The sequence below is a fragment of the Rhinolophus hipposideros genome, assembly GCF_964194185.1.
Source record: "Rhinolophus hipposideros genome assembly, chromosome: 8".
Taxonomy (NCBI): domain Eukaryota; kingdom Metazoa; phylum Chordata; class Mammalia; order Chiroptera; family Rhinolophidae; genus Rhinolophus; species Rhinolophus hipposideros.
The window spans coordinates 50,322,552-50,339,348 of record NC_138054.1 but is presented as its reverse complement, the minus strand read 5'-3'; the positions used below and the strand labels follow the sequence as shown (position 1 = coordinate 50,339,348).

General features: G+C 32.7%; 1 protein-coding gene across 9 annotated transcripts in view; it reads right to left on the bottom strand.

The window, feature by feature from the left end:
• Window positions 1–322: 322 nt before the first annotated feature.
• DOCK7 (dedicator of cytokinesis 7) overlaps window positions 323–16,797 on the bottom strand; it is a 185,012-nt gene continuing 168,537 nt past the window's right edge. For 5 of the 9 annotated variants that reach the window (XM_081056499.1, XM_081056493.1, XM_081056496.1 and 2 more), the window contains 8 exons: window positions 15,620–15,634; window positions 9,834–9,959; window positions 8,133–8,222; window positions 7,777–8,013; window positions 7,288–7,431; window positions 6,263–6,369; window positions 4,216–4,383; window positions 323–1,556 (listed from right to left, as the gene is read on the bottom strand). In XM_081056499.1, the coding sequence (XP_080912625.1) occupies window positions 1,514–1,556; window positions 4,216–4,383; window positions 6,263–6,369; window positions 7,288–7,431; window positions 7,777–8,013; window positions 8,133–8,222; window positions 9,834–9,959; window positions 15,620–15,634 (930 nt within the window). In that variant the 3' untranslated portion in view covers window positions 323–1,513. Of the gene's footprint in view, window positions 1,557–4,215; window positions 4,384–6,262; window positions 6,370–7,287; window positions 7,432–7,776; window positions 8,014–8,132; window positions 8,223–9,833; window positions 9,969–13,914; window positions 15,635–16,797 lie in introns of all 9 variants that reach the window. The other 4 variants (XM_081056491.1, XM_081056494.1, XM_081056498.1 and 1 more) reach the window with 2 other exon arrangements.

Below are 16,797 nucleotides of genomic sequence, written 5' to 3'. Positions count from 1 at the left end.
TAACCCCTGTGGTCCAGCATTATAGACACATCTGAAAAACCTTTTTGTGATTCAGTCTTTGAATTGATGTAGGTAAGAGGAATTTGAGGTGATATTGCCCGTTTTAAAGATTGGCCGGAGGGCGTAGATACCAGCCATCACCTTTGCACTCAGGAGAATCAGATGTTTCTGAGATCTTGTTTTCAACATCAACTACAGAATGAAGGCACTGTATTAAATTTGATCAGTTCTACGTGATTCATGTAACTGATCAGTAAAAGGGACAGGTTATAAATGATGACTTTCTATAAGATACAATACCACACAAAGAAAAAACATTGTTCAAAACAATCCAGAAATCATTAATGCACTTTCTTGGAAAAACTTGCCAAATAATTGTCAAAAATGTTTGCATTAGTTTCTTATAAAGTTATAATTTTAAATTCTTAATTTTAATTAAAACAGCTAATTTTACTCATTACACGTAATTTGTAAAATCTATACAAGTTTAAAAAATACAAGTCATTCAAAGGGTAGATTAAAATCGAAGAGCAGCTGTTAATGTTATTTTCATGGTGATGTAAGATAGCTTTAAAGCAGATTTCTAATAACAGTTTAGAACACTAAAAGCATGACTGGCTTGTTTAATTTGAAATACAGGAATCATTCATTTTAGTTGCTGAGTCAGTTCTTAACAATAGCATTAGAGTAATAAGGTCAAAGATCAAGCTACTGTCAATGGTATTAGCTATCCCTGTATGTAATTTATAGACAATTTTATTAGGTAAAGTTATTTCTGCAATTTAGTCTAAGTCCCTTTTGGGGGGGGGGTCTAAATGGAAAATATTACGTTGGTGCAAAAGTAATTGTGGTTAAAAAGGTTAAATTGCAAAAACTAATTACTTTCGCACCTACCCAATAGCTTAGAAACCAGTTTAAAGGTTTCGTGAACCAACTATTAATATCTACACCCATTAATTTATTTGTTTATTTAATTTGAGACTTTGGGGTCCTAAAGTGACTCAATTTTTTCACTTTCCATTTTGCTAGTTTTGGAACTAGTTCTTGATCTGCTTTAACTTACTCTCTGCCTTTGTCAATAAAGAAATTTTTTAAAATCCCACTCAGTAAAATTAGTGTAAACGTTCACATATTTAATGGTACCTTTAAAATAAGCATTACTACATTTAAAATGGTTCCAAAATGAATCTATAAATGGTAATATAAATTAAAAAGTACAAACTTAAAGTAAATAAATTTAACATTAGCTATGGTATAAATAATGGTAAACGTATAGTGTACCTTTTGAGTCATTAAAATGTCTTCAAAAAAGATAACAGCATATTACCAGAACATTAGAAGCCATAGCCATGAGTCTCAAACTTCGAACAATCTACAGTTTTGGCCACTGCATTCTTCAATGAGTAAATTAATGAGTAAATTAAGTCCCAAGTCTTATTTTTCAATAGATCTTAACTTTTCACACTCAATGTTGAATTCATAGCTCTTTTCAAAAGAATAAAACGTATTTATTTTAGAGATCCATTTTGCGCAGGCTCATTCGACTGAAGGAATCTCTGGGAAGAAAAAGGATATAATTATAAGGAAACAATTTTTACAGAATTCCTTTAAAATATGTTTTACATTTTTTCTGCCACAGTTATCTCAAAAGTTTGCTATCAAAAAATAACTTTAAAGCTTTTTGCCACCAGACTTCTTATTAACTTTTAAGTTACTCTGCTTTGTATTTCTGGCTTCTCTATAGATTAAAAGTGTGTTACACTAACCACTTTGCCAAGTCCACTGATCATTTATTCATTAGTTTAATGGGTACATTAGATATTATAAAACAAGAAAAATATTTTTTTGTGGTTATTATAATAAAAGGCAAAAGGTAGGTGTTTCTTTAAAATATTCTAAGTCTTAAATCAGTGGTTCTCAAACTTGGGTTTTATAGGTCTTTTTTATACTTATACATTGAGGGCCCCAGGAAGCTTTTCTTTATATGGGTTATATACTGATATTTACCATATTAGAAATTAAAATTTTAAATTATTTTACAAAATAACCCATTACATATTACTATAAATATAATTTTTTATTAAAAACTTAAATTTTAGATGTGTGGCACTCTTACATATTTAATGTCTGGCTTAATAGAAGACCTAGATTCTCATATCTGCTTCTGCATTTAGTCTTAACAATATCACATTGCATGTAGTCTCTGGAAAACCACTGTACTCTTATAAGAGAGTAACAGTGAAAAAGGCAAATAATATTTGGTATTAATATAAAATTAGCTTTGACTCAGGAACCCCTGAAGGTCTCAGGGACCCTCCACCCCAGGGGTTCCAGATCACATTTTCAGAACCACTGTCTTAATACCTTATAAGCCTACTGCAAAATAATATTCCAGATTTTGTAAATCAGCAAAATAAAAAATTCAAACTTTAAGGAATTTCTATTTTCTAAGTTCAGAAGATGTTAAGAGTGAAGAGAATAATATTCTTCAATACGTCTTAATGTCTTTTCCTTTATTCTTAAGTTAATTTCTTTCACTTATCCTTCCTGCTATTAAGGTTAAATTCTGAGGTTTACAATCTCTAAGAAAGGAGAGGGCAGGTACAAAGAAGTCATGTTCAGCTTTGAATCTCAAAGTTTGTTTTTTTGGTTCCAGGGAAAGTAGCACTATTAAAAGCTAGACACTATAAAGAGTTTTTCTAAATTCTGAAAAACGGCCTGCAAATATTAAGAACGTAAGCTTGGAGGACTTATCATCATCAGATCATGGAGGAAGGCAAACTCAGGCTAATAGTGTAAGGGAAAGTTACCATCAAATAGGAAGAATACAGTCTTTCCACTGAAAGGAGTTGGAAAGATTTGAAGGGAGTAAGACTGGCATAGGAAACTGCCTGATTACGTCAGGGACCCAGCACTCTCACTCCAGCACCTTTGACTGCGGAGAGTAAAACTGGTAGAGGTGGGATTCCAGGCAGCAAGAAGGCAGAAATTCTAAAAAGATTGAAGGGGAAGCCAAAAGTGTTGCTTCCCACTGGGAATTTTAAGAGGAAACCATCTAGGGTGTCTCACATCAGTACAGGATGGAAGCAAAATATTTTGTCAGAGAAAGGATCAAAAACAGGCCCTCTGGTTTCTGTTTCTGTATATTGTGGAATAGATTCAGATAATCTACATGTTCCCTGTAGAGGACGTGACACATAGGAGGCACTTAGTAGATATTTTTTAGATGAAAGTGTGTATCATTTTTTTCAGAGGTTGAAGTACAAAAATATTAGATCACTGAAGAACAAGGACTAATTCCCAGATAATCAAATACCAGTTTAAATTTCTTTTGCAGTATATTATTATACCATGTCTCTACAGTGTTTTCATATAAGCAGCTTCAAAGGCCTTCCAAATATAAATCAGGTTAAGTACAATTAATGGCTTTACTGTTACTAATTCAATAAAAAAGGGTGGTAAAATATTGGTGCCACAATAATTCAATAGTTGTACATACATTTGGATTTCAAAACACAGAAAAAGCAGTTGAATCTTAGCAGTAATCATGCTCTGTCCAGAATTCAGGTACTAAAAAGTAAAATGTTCAGCACCGTGCTTGGAATTTTACATGCTATTCAACTTTCACAACCTCTTCAAAGTAAGAAATTTTACCAAGGAAAAACCTGAAAATTAATTAAATTACCTGCTCAAGTAGAACTAGGATCAGTTGTAGGAAATTCCAAGTTATTTTTATTTCTAATTTTATTTGTCACACTTAGAAAGTGGAGATGAATACTGAAGTTTTCTTTATACTTAATGGGGTTACCTATTTTAGTACAAATCTAGAAGAATATACTATTCACTATCAAGGCTGAGGGAAATAAATGCCTGGCTCCTGATATATTCTAGTGAATTCTCCCACAAAAATACCAGAATCTGTGACAGGATTTTAAAAGGAATAGTTTTAGGAGGCCAGACTTACGTATGGTGTCCTGGTTCGTATGAATACTTAACACAACTTTATGATTCATGAATTATAGAAAGAACTGACTTTTATCTTGTAGGCTGATTTATGTATAGGTGATAAAACGCTTATACTACTTGAACTTGTTAGGTTTCAGGAGACACAATATCTGAAACCATGTAATAAAAGTTACACTAATTCACTATTAAATAATTCAAGCAGATTTCATTTTTCTGAAGATATCCAAAATAATATAGAAATAAGCGTACCTGTGGCAGGTGACAGGTAATACTGCCTTGTATAACTGAGGGATCTTTCTGTTTATCAGAGGCTGTAGGGCCTCTTTAAGGCGATGATAGTTTCTCTCCAGTTCCCTTTGATACTCTTTTTGATCTGGCCCAATTAAGCTCTTATTTTTTCTTAAGGCATCCTCACACCTAGAAAAAAACAGTGTGTTATCAAAAGATTTCTTCTGGAATAGTTTGAGGGCTTAGTGATATATATATATATATATATATATATATATATATATATATATATATATATATATATATATGTATGTATATACCATGATGAAGCCATTCAGTTTCTCTGTTGAATGTTAAATATCTTCTCTTGTATTAGGATTAGGGAAGAGAACAGAGATGATCGACTAAGTTCCTTTAAAATCTAACATTCACTTCCAGTTTTCACTTAATTGAAAATTATATATCTTTTAATGTTAAATCTGAAGCTATCTTTTTCAAATATCACCACTAAACTAAAATCACCGTAAAGATACAAGCATACTCATTTATGAGGCACTGATACAGTGCAATTGGTACCGTGGTTTGCTTGTGTTCAAATAAATGTTTCTTAAATGAATAGATCTTGATAATCCTTTATCCAATGTATTCAAATAGTTAAGAAAAAATATCTGGACTCTGATAAATAAAAGGATGTTAAAAAACAATGTACATATATGACTACTTGCAGAATGTAGCTCAAGTGATGCTCAGAGGAGAATGTATAGCCTTAAATGCTTATGTTAGAAAAGAATGCTCAAACTGAAACGCTAAGCAACTTAAACAGAACAGAATAAACTTGAAGTACTCATATGAAGGAGGGAAAAAATTTAAAAGAATGATAGCTCTATATCAATAAATAAAAAAGTTTTTCTTTTAAAAAAAAGCTGAAAAAATAGACTAAAGTGTTGGCAAGATTAAATGAGAGAAAGCCAAATATCCCCTACTAGAAATTTAAAATGGGACCTAAAGTCAAATACAGCAGAAGTTTATAAAGGTACAGAGGATATTATGCACAATTCAATGCAAGTAAATCTGAAAGTATACTTTTCTGGATTAATATTATTTACCAAAACAGACTTAAGAAAAAACATGAATAATCCTAAAACCATCAAATACACAGAATCAATGAAATCACAAATCTATCCACCAAGAAAACACCAAAATGTAAATTCTACCGAACATTGTAAGGACTGATAATCCTAACATAACACAATTATTCCAAGGCATTAAAAAAAAATATTCCAGAGTATAGGTGAAAAAAACTATTGCTGAGAAGAGTTTCCAACTCTTTTTTTCAAGGTAGGGATACCAAAACCTAATGGGCCTGTAAGAAAAAATTATAATTCAATCTCATCCATGAAAAAAGTTGCAAAACTCCCCCCAAAATTTCCTGTATTTTTAACAGGAAACTATTTTTACCAAATATTACACATATACACACACTCCATTTGATACAATTTTAAAATTTGTCATGATGAAAAAACAGCATTAACTACGAATAGGTAGAAACTTCTTTAACATAATTAAAAATATCTACAAAAACCCTGAAGAAAACATTACACTCAATGGAGAAAACATTTCCTTTTGGATCAGGAACAAGAAGTTTATCACCTTGATCACTATCCCCATTCAACACAGTACCAGGGGTCCTAAGCATCACTTTAAAAAAAAATTCTACATATTAATTATTAGAATTAACAAAGTGAGTTTGATAATATTGTTGTAAAATATATAAAATTCAAGTGCATTTCTATACACCAGTAAACAAAATGTAATTTTAAGATACCATTCACAAAAACAAAAATATTAAATAGCAAGGAATGAATCCAAAGATATACAAGGGCTCCGAAGAAAATATTAAGAAAACATTTAAAAGATCTAAGTAAATGGAATTGGAAAAATACAAGGACTATTTTTCATTGTGAACTACTTTCCTACATTTTCTCCTTTCGATAGTCCCTTAGAACCCTTATACTATGATATTGGACATTCTCAATTTGGAGATCTTTATGTAGGAAGCCTTGAATACCTTTTAGTAAAATCTTTGAAGCAGAGTCGCAGTTTATTATGATGTCTGAAGAGTTTTGGGTCACTGGGTATTTCAGATAGGAAAACCTGGGCAACTTCCAAAGGCCCCTGGAAAATAAGAAAATAAGAGGTGTTTTGTCTTTGCTAAAATCACAGAGATAGAATTTACCTAAGTGATTTTTCTTAGCACCGAGATGGCTGTATTTAAGCTTATTGCATATCTACGCCTATATTAAAACTCTTCAGAGACAGATTCTGGCAATATGTTTTTAGTTTTTCCTAATGTCAAATCTAGATTCTTGCCTACTGCAATTAAGTACTCGTTCATTTTTCAAAAAAGAGGAGTAGGAGCTCAAGGATTGATTACTGTATTCATGAATGCATTTTGCTTGTGTTTTTTACATTCTTTAATTTACCCCAGATATAAAAGTTGTCAGGCTACTGGCAATCAATCGTCAATCCACCGATTGTTAGACTTGATTTCCTGAAACATTTCTTCGGTATTCCAAATGTATTCCTAACAATGTAAATAAAAGATGATGTCTTTTGAAAACTTATTTGGAAGTAAGACCTCCAAGTCATGTATATTTTTAGGGGGTAAGGTCTTAAAGTGTTTACTTCAGTTTTGATAGGGCATTTTTTTGGCTTTGTTCCTTTAACCTGAAAAATAGGATAAGACATATTACATGAAATCTTACTTGAAGCCTGTTTGGATTTTCCCTTACCTTGGAATATTACCTAATCATCAGCAAGGAGATAATAGGGATGGCTTCTTATCTGCATGTGACAAATCAATAGTAATACCTTGTGTACATATATAAGGTATGATCAAAAAATAAGATTATTCTAAAAATTTTTGTTTTTCAGTTTACCTTCATTTACCCTTTCAGTGTCTTTTGCAACCAGTTCTAACACATACCTTTTTCACTTGATTTGGCACTTACTTGTGATCTTTGTAAAACATAGTTAAAAAAAGCATTCCACATTCCATTTATACTTCAAACAGGACTAGCAAAAAGCACTAACCTGATTCACCGTTGTGCCTACAGATCCCTGGAGTACCATCTGAAGCATTTTGGGATCTGCGGGATCCTGATGTGTTGCAAATGCCAACTCCTGTGTCTTTTTCTGCATGTCTTCAATAGCAACTTCAATTGGTGTTAAGATGATCTGGGTGAAATGACATCTGTTATGTCAGTGTACAGATAAAAAACTATTTAATGAGCTTTATGTATAATCAGTTATGAAAAAAGTGGACACCAATTGTAAACTGTTATCTAACAACAAAATCCCAAACTTTGGATGCCTAAATGAAAAATAAAAAACAACCTTTTAAACCAACAGCTGAGCGTGAGCTAGCGACTTAGAAAATTAATCTAAAGTTAACGATCAAAATGGATGAAGTTCTAGTATACTGCCATGTGAGGGGAGGTACATAATGCTACACTCACACTATTCTCACATGGCTCCAATGTATTTGTTTCACTAATTCTGTTTCCCCATTTGTGAACTTACCTCCTCTTTGTGAGTGACATTGACCCTTGTCTTAATATAAGGAAAAGCATGAGAAGTAGTCAGAATGGTCTTCCGTTTGAACTGTTCATGAAGCTCTCCATGGGCACGCCCATCTAAAGTGAAGGGTGTACAGTACATGAAACGGCGAAGATTGTAATTTTTGTCAAAATATGTGATTCTGTCCTTCATCTCATATGTGTCAAAGTATGGCTCCACGTAGGTAATCTGAATATATGCCTGGGAAAGGAAAAAGTCCTTCATTTCCTCACTGTTAAATCGTCATTCAGTCTTTCTCCAACAAAATTACAGAGCCTCAAAGACATGTCTATGTGTCATTACAGTCTAATCAACCATACCTTGTTAGGATCTAATTTACACTTGTCAACGGGGTTAGAATCCTTGATTACTTCAACAACATCCTCTCCAAATCTTTCTCCATAAAATCCCTACAATAAAGAAAAATAAACCTTTTACATGAAGGTAACAGTACTAGAGAACAGAGAAGGCCCCTGAGGGAGACTCCTGAGCAAAATTAGGCCATTTAGTAAGTTCTTGTACAACCATGTCAATAATTACAAAGTAATAATCATTTAGGTTCACAAAATTTGTATTTAGCCTACAAATTGGCCTGGTTTCAGTCCATATTTATTTGATATTATCCCCATCTACTCACTTTAAATAACATAAAATAGGAGAAAACTATTTTCTTCAATAAAAGTACAGGATTCCACAAGAGGTCCTCAAGAAAAACAAAAAGGGAACAAAATAGCAGAAACAAAATACACTCAGGATCTTTGATGCATAGGATCTTTTATTGAGTTTGATGTGGTCTGATTTCTTGCAGACATGGGCCAATGGACAAGCATTCATTTTTATGAATAATTTTATGTAATGTTCCAGAATTTTCAAATAAAAGCATTGACCTGTTGAAGTATTGTACATGTTTAGATTTCGAAAAGGCAAGCCTGAGTCAAGAATGTAGTGACTGTTTCATATGACGCTGAGTAGCAGCATGGGCAATGAATGGAGCTGTTTGAAAAGGAAAAATTAAATCTGAATCCTCAAAAGAGAAACCCTACTCTTCCCCCAAAGATAATTTTTTTAATAAGTTTGGGAAATCCCGTCTCAATATTTTCCAAAACTTGCGAAGCCTCTTGAAAAACAAAAAGTCATCGTTTAAGCCAATTTATGGAAGTTGAGCCCAAGAAAGTCACTAGTAAGAATGTAACATCAGTTGAGAATTAAAAAAGAAGCCTAGAGCAGTGCTTCTCAAACTCTTTGGTGAATACAAATCACCTGGGGACCTTGTTAAAATGCAGATTTTGATTCAGAAGTTCTAGGATAAGGCCTGAGATTCTGCCTTTGAAACAATCTCCCAGGTGATGCCAATTTCTGGTCCCTGAACCACATTTTGAGTGACAAGAACAGAGAAAGGTTGAAAAGGACAACATTAGCAGGAAAGATTGGTTAGCCTCATAAATATGAAAATTAATCATTTATGGTGAAAATTAAGACTATCCAAAAGCACTACAGCAAAAATTTAATCAGTATCCCTGTGCCAGTAAAAATATTTATATGTGGAAGAGTAACTAAAGGTTAAGGGATACTAAGAAGTGTTTTGAAGGTGTGATTTCAGGCTTTTAAATTCTAAAGATATCTCACTGAGACTCAATTAACCCAAAGAGATAAAGCTCTGGGTCAGAAAGTTTTGGGGGTTCTAGTTCCATCATTAGTTGCTACTCAATTCGTTATGCCCTTTTCTACAAAATGTGATAATACCATATATTTCTTCACAAATATGAAGTAATTCTGAAGGGTATAATGGTTTCTAAAATATGTGTGAAAATTGAGCCTCAAAAAAATAGTTAATATTATTTTACTGTTGCCATAAAAGATTTGAAAGAGTCGAACAAGTATTACTGTACTTATCAAAAATCCTTATACTCTAAATGAGTAGTTTATGTGGCAGGATCTGGCTGATTAAATGATTAAACCTGGATTGAAAGTCTACTCATCATTACAGATTAAGACACTTTATGAAGCACCACAGCATTCACCTCCAATCTGTGAGATATCTCTGCAAGTTTGGTTATTGCAGGCTCCTTGTAAACAAATTCCTGTTCATCCAAATCTCCGAACTTGGTTCCATAAAAACCAACACGAAAATAGGTGCCAAACATCCGCTTACCATCCTAGGTTTAGGAAAGTAAAGAAACTTTAATACAAAGTCTTTTCCTTTTTCACATTAAGGTTAGGATATTTTAGTATAACATTTCCAAAACATTGCAAAAAGTTTTAATTCAAAATTAAAATATTTCATTATTTCTCAAATGAAGGTAAAAACAAAGTAATAATCTTTCTTTTTGCATTATTTCTAACAAAATAACATTATGTAATTGGGCTTTTACCAAGTGACTAAATCCTATGTGGTGTATGTTTTTCAAGGTTTGTACCAAGTGATTAGTTCACATTGGTCTATGTTTTAAGTCCAGGATATTTGTTTTCCTTTGAAATAAATTCACTCATTTTCCTTATTGCAAGAAAAGATGGTTGGTGTAACATGAACTGTGCCTTAATTGTCCTGAAATTAGAGCATACTAAATAAAGTTAAATTTAAAAACAACATTAACATTTTTAGTTAGCATGAGGCTTTATATAATCTCTTTACATATATTAAATGAGATCATAAAAGTTAGGAGGCATGTGTATATAGCACCTGGCATTGAGCAGACAATTAGTAAATGTCAAGACTATCCAGAAGCACTAAAGCAAAAATTTGCAATCAGTAGCCCTGTGCCAATAAAAATATTTACACGTGGAAGAGTAACTAAAAATGGAATAGAAAGGGAAAAAATGTAAGAACGAAAGATTAAAAAAACCCATTGAGACGAGTTGGTTTTCTAGTCCCCAAACCACCCACTGCATGCATTAACCACACATTCATTTCCAGTATGAAGTCCTCTAAGGCACTCTTACACAGTACATGTGAAAACAAATTCCTTCATTAAGGATAAAATAGTTGAAAGCAATTCTTTCAATGCAATTCTTTCAATTTAGATATAAAGATATTTCTACTTAGTTTTGGGTTATTATTGAAAAGATAAAAGGGCATATAAAATAAGTCACAAATGATAATTAAGCAAAATGGGAAACTCTGATCCTTAATTTAGCGGTTTTATAATAATAATAAAAGAGTACAGTGACTAAAAATACCCCCACATTTTTATTCAGAAGTTGTGTTGTATTTTTTTTGTCTTTGGAGTTAAATTTGAGGTCTCTAAATAAAACTTTTTTTCCACAAGCTATTTTATTTGAAAATTTAACAGATGTAAAAACTAAGTGATCACTATACCAAAGGAAATCTTTCAAGATAGATTAAATATATTCAACCAAAATTCTGATTAAAACCATCAATACGCAATGGAACAAGAGCAAATTTTGACATAAGGAATGAAAACTGCATGGAAAATACAAGATATTTGAGAAAATTGACAATTTGTGATTATTTTTCAAATGTCATTCATGTACACATATACATTCCTCTTTTTTTAAACCACAAATATTAAAATATTGTTATTCTGGCTGTACTCCTCTCAGAGGTTTCCAAATTAAAACACTATTCCAAATCTTCAATATTGTAGACTTTTAAATATTTGAAGACAACTATTCGGATCTGTTTCCTTTAGCTAAACTTCCCATTTCTCAGTCATCTTCATGTGACAGTAATTAATACCGTTTGCATTTTATTAGTTTTTTTAATGCCACTTTTAAAGTGTGGTATCTCAGAAATAGACATAATACTGCTGATCGGATCTGATCAGTGAAGTGAATCAGTGGGCTCACTGCCTTCCTAGCTCTGGACTTGAATTTTATTAATGCAGGTTAAAACTGAACTACTGAGCAGCCATTTAAAACTCTTTTACTTGCTTTCTCTAGTGAAAAAACTGAGTGGTTATAATGTGTTAGCCACTATTCATCAGGAAAATAAGATCTAGCTTCTTCAGAGTAAAAAATGTATTCAAATACAAAGGGTTACGTGCTATAATTAAAAAGTGGTATCGAAAAATATTATTCCTGTTGGAGCCAGGTCACAAAAGAGGTGACACACAGACAGGGTTCTACAATTCAAAGAAGAAAGAATACTGGATGTGGAGGAAAGGAAAGAACATTGAAGCACAGAAAGACAAAAGGAAAAAAAAAGGAAGAAAACAAAGTCATGAAACAGAATGTATGTAAGGGAAATTATATATTCATCCATTTCCATATTTAAGTGCCTACTATGTGTCAGCAAACTGTTCTAGACATTTGTGATAAATCAGTGAACAAAAGAGAGCGGTCAGGATAGGTCTTATCAAGCTGACATCTGAGCAAAGGTGGGGAAGGGGGTGTGAGAGTTATTCCTGTGGCTCTCTGGGGAAGTGCATTCCAGACAGAGGAAAGAGCCAGTGCAAAGGTCTGAAGGCAGGAGCCTACCTAGTGTGTTTGGAGAATAGGAAGTTGGCCAGTGTAGTGGCAGAAATTAAGGGGGGAAATGGAGGCTATAAGATCAAAGAGGGTAACTATGTGGAGTTACTGGAACTGAAAATGAATGTGTGTGTACTAAAGTTGGGGAGGCAGCAGCAGAGGAAGGAAAGTTAAGAGTCTGAGTAAATTTCTTTTCAAACTTAGAATTCTCTAGTGTCAAACCACTGAGCCTATCAAGTTCATGAAAACATAATCACATAGCTTCATCTTCAGGAAAAACATCACTTGATCTTTATTTTCACGTTAGAGTTTTGGACCACAGGATACATCAGTTTTTTCTTTGAAATTTTTTTTTTTTAATTTACTTCCTATAGTCTAGCCTATGTTTTTCTAATATTGCCTTCCATTACTGTTATGGAATCTTTGAACTTCCCGTCATTCCCACAGTTCAACTTATTCTTCTTTAGCAGTTCTACTTATTGAGTCCACAATCTTATGGTGATGAAACTAAATCACAGACAAGGAAATCCACCTACTCATCTATTCATGTCTCTAATGATTGAAATCTCTTATGACAATATATCTTAAACCTGTTCTAGTTCTTTTTATCTTTATTTCATAAAAAACACTCTGTTGGGCGAATTATATATTTCGAGAGTGACATCACTTCTATAACTTCTTTTCTCCTCACCCAACTGTCTTCCACTGTACTTCCTTCAAATCAACTGACTTCCATATAGGCATACCAGTATTTCACACAGTGGTAATTCCTTTCCTTCTATTAGATCTATTCCTCTTGAAGAACACATACGCTTTTATCAGTTTATTTAGTCATAGATCTCAATTTCGGAACATAACACTTGTTAGATTTTATTAACCAAATTGTGTTAAGATTTCAAGTAATAGTAATGATGATAATAATAAATATAGTAACAATAAAAATAGTAATCTCCAACATTTTTTGAGTACTTAATATTGCTAGACAGTGGCTATCCAGTTTACATGCATTATGTCAATTCCTATCACAACTCTGAACTAGGTACCACTAATTTCTCCCTTATTTTAGAGCTGAGGAAAAGTAGTTTACCAAGGTCACATTGTGTTGACCTTACTGTGATAGTGCTGGGAATTAAACCCCAAAGTATTTGACACCTTCGTCAAAGTTCTTAATGCACACTTTATTTCCTATTATTTAAAAAAATGGACTTGGGAAAAGAGAAAATAAAGGTGAACACTAAATAGTCATTAAGGTACTGAAACTGGCACTGCAGATTAACAGCCACCATGATTCATGAAGGGTTCATGATTTATTTTGCATGGTAAATACTTTATCAAATTGCTAAATATCGGGTTTTAGAGTTGTCTTTCACATACACACACAAAGTCACACATACATCCCCCAAAAGCTTTGCCAACTCAAATAATTTGTACCAAATCAAGGAGCATAATGAAAAATGAAACACATTGCTAATATATAAGCCCAGAAGGCTTTTCCTGTAAGTCAAAGAGTGAGTTATCAATTCAAATACTCTTTCTATTAATGTATAAATTATGCTTACTGTGAGAGTTCTTTGAGAATACTAGGAAATTAGCTAGGAAACAGTTTCTAGAAAAAATGAAATTACTGAAGTTTTCCGAGTCAAAAAGAAAAATATTCACAAGATAGGAACTTACCACAATAGACAATAGTAAAAGTAGGGAGTAGGGTCAGCAACCAGGGTCAAGAGAGAAGAGAAAACAGAAAGCATTTTAATTAGGGAAATTTCAAAACAAATAAGCAGCAAATGGTAGCAAACACATTTTAAAAAATGCAAGCATCCATTAAAGTTTTACAAGGAAAAAGCAAAAAATAAGCGTGCAACAATTTTAGAAGCTATACAGCTAAAGGTCCAGTGAAAGGTAGTGACAAGAATATAAACAAGAAAATAAAGCCTGTGCGACTTTTACCATGCAATAAACATGATGACAGAATGATATTAATGTCATAACCAGTGAAAATCATACCTTTCAGGGGTCGATTTAGCATCAAGCCACTAGTAATAAACTGCTCAGAGGTTTCAATGTATCTTCTTTTATACCTACTTTTCAGCTAATTCCATTTCATCTTAGGAAATCCATAAGGAACTTTAAACTCATAGATAACCATGGCAAGTCTCTTTATATATGTCTTAACTGGGGTATTCTATATTATATATTAATAAGGTCATACACATTTGATTGGAGAATTAAAGTACATGTAAAAGCACAAAAGCAAAAGGTGGGAACCAATTCAGAAATGGAAGAAAATGCAATAGTAACATTTGTTCCTAAAGTTTTCTATTTGGGTCCCCAAATAAGGATTGCAATGCAAAACAAAACAAAGAAAGCCTAAGCTGTTTAGTCAACATAAACTTGACTACCAAGTCAGAGGCAAAGCAGACAAACTTTACAAATACACCTAGCTTTAAATAAATCTGATTTATTAATACCTTGCTTCACCTCATCAAAATAAATTAAGGCACATTTTATAGAATTCTTTCCTTTATAGAAAAATTTAAAAATGGCAATCAATTTCTTCCTGGCATTTTTCAGGTAAGATTTTATTTATATGTAATTTTTACAAGTCTAACTACTTACTACATAAAAGGAAGTATACATAGTCTTCATTAAACACTAGTTATCGAACAGTCAGAATGAGGTCAAATTACATTTCAAGTTCTCTCAATCTCTATCCTTCCCCCCGCCCACAAATTTAAATGACAGAAGTAAATTTTATTTCTCTCCTTAGTAGTGCTTATACTCTAGGTGAAGTGACTCAAGATCAAATCAACAGATTCTTTCATCAATTCTAAGATGCACATTTTTTTTGCCTACATTTTAATATCTGTAGTTGGCATTCATCTTTCAACTGATAGGCTGTTGTGGTTTAATACACAAGTTCTTTTTTCTTTCTTAAAGGCATATAAAATAATGGGATGGCATCTTAGATCAGACAAAATATAGTATTTTCTATTTACACCTCTGAGCAATAACACATAAATCGACCTCTGTAAAATGAGGTGAAACAATATGGTTAAAAAAAGAAATCTTTGTGTAAATGTTGATGAAAGAAAATGCTTCAAAGGATAAAAACAAACTAAAGTGATGACAAAGTGGCTCATTTACCAAAGAATCTCATTAGTGGAACACGTGGATTTCCATGCACTGCCTACAACCTCTTAATGATAATTTTTGAAAAATAGCTTACAATATTTTAACAAAATTTCTTTGGTTAATGAATTCAGTTGATAGCAGATAGCAACAGAATGCCCACAGCTAGCACATGTGGGCAAAGCATTGGCATAAGAAATCTGATCAAATCAATCTATTAGTGTCTTTAACTAACTAAAACATTACCTACCTCCCAGCCAGTACTCTGTATAATAAAAAGTGAAAAAGGGAAGTCATAAAAAAAACTGTTTAAAAAGAACAACAACAAAAAAAAACGCCAAAGGGAGTTCAGTAGTGAAAGGCACCGTATACCGTATACCATAAATTCTTCTCCATGAATAGAAGACACTAGGATATTTTTAAACACCGTATTCTTTCACTTAAGACCTCTGATACTTTTATAAATTGCTTGTTCAAAACCTAGTAGCTATAATTTCACCTTTTAAAAACTTTGTAAGTGAAAGTACAAATTTTGGGGGAAAGAGACCCAACTGCTGGTTCCATTTGTGTGTCTTAATTAGATCCCTAAAGAAACTGAACTGCACATCACTGAACTAACCAGGATAAACTGAAATAGAAATTGCAAATTTTGTTCAAATGCCTTTGATACAAATGGATGCAAGTTTTTTGGAATCCACTAATTCTAGATGTTCCAGACCTGACATGTATAATTTGCAATTTACAGTTCTAGAAGCTGGGATGAGATTCCTTTGACGGTATAACTGATTATTAGAAAGACCCACCTGTTATGATCATGAATCCAGTAAATCTTTTGCAACTTCAATATTTTAGTAGATGACAATAAAATTCTGGCTTAACAGTATAGCAGCCCTATTTTAAGAATGTTAAAGTTTTTAGATTATATCAATTCATCTAGAACAGCTTAGTCCATGGCAAGAAAGAGGTCAAGCTGACAAGACAATAAAGTAGGGCTAGTACTGAATACAAAAGTGGATATTCAATACTCCACTTCTCTCTTAGATGATGGCAGTAGCAGATAATAGCATGGGCAGCACAGGAAAGGGAACAGAAAAGTGGAGAAGGAGGAGGCTCAACAGGATATTTCAGGGTATTTTAATAGAGCCAGGGATTTAGTTTCAGGGACACCAGTTGTTAGTAGCCTACATCATTTTTAAACCAAGCGTATTTTGATTTTAATTTGCGTGGTAATATGTGGTTTCCATGAACTATAAACAAGTATGAAAGTCACACTGTTATAATTGAATAAACAGACAACTATTTTATACATTATTTTCATATTAGAAATATATCAAAGGGTGAGTGAATGGAAACATCGAGGAAAAACAGTTAAATCCAGTTGAAATCACTAAAAAATGTTAGAGGTTTATAAAATTTTCATATCATTTA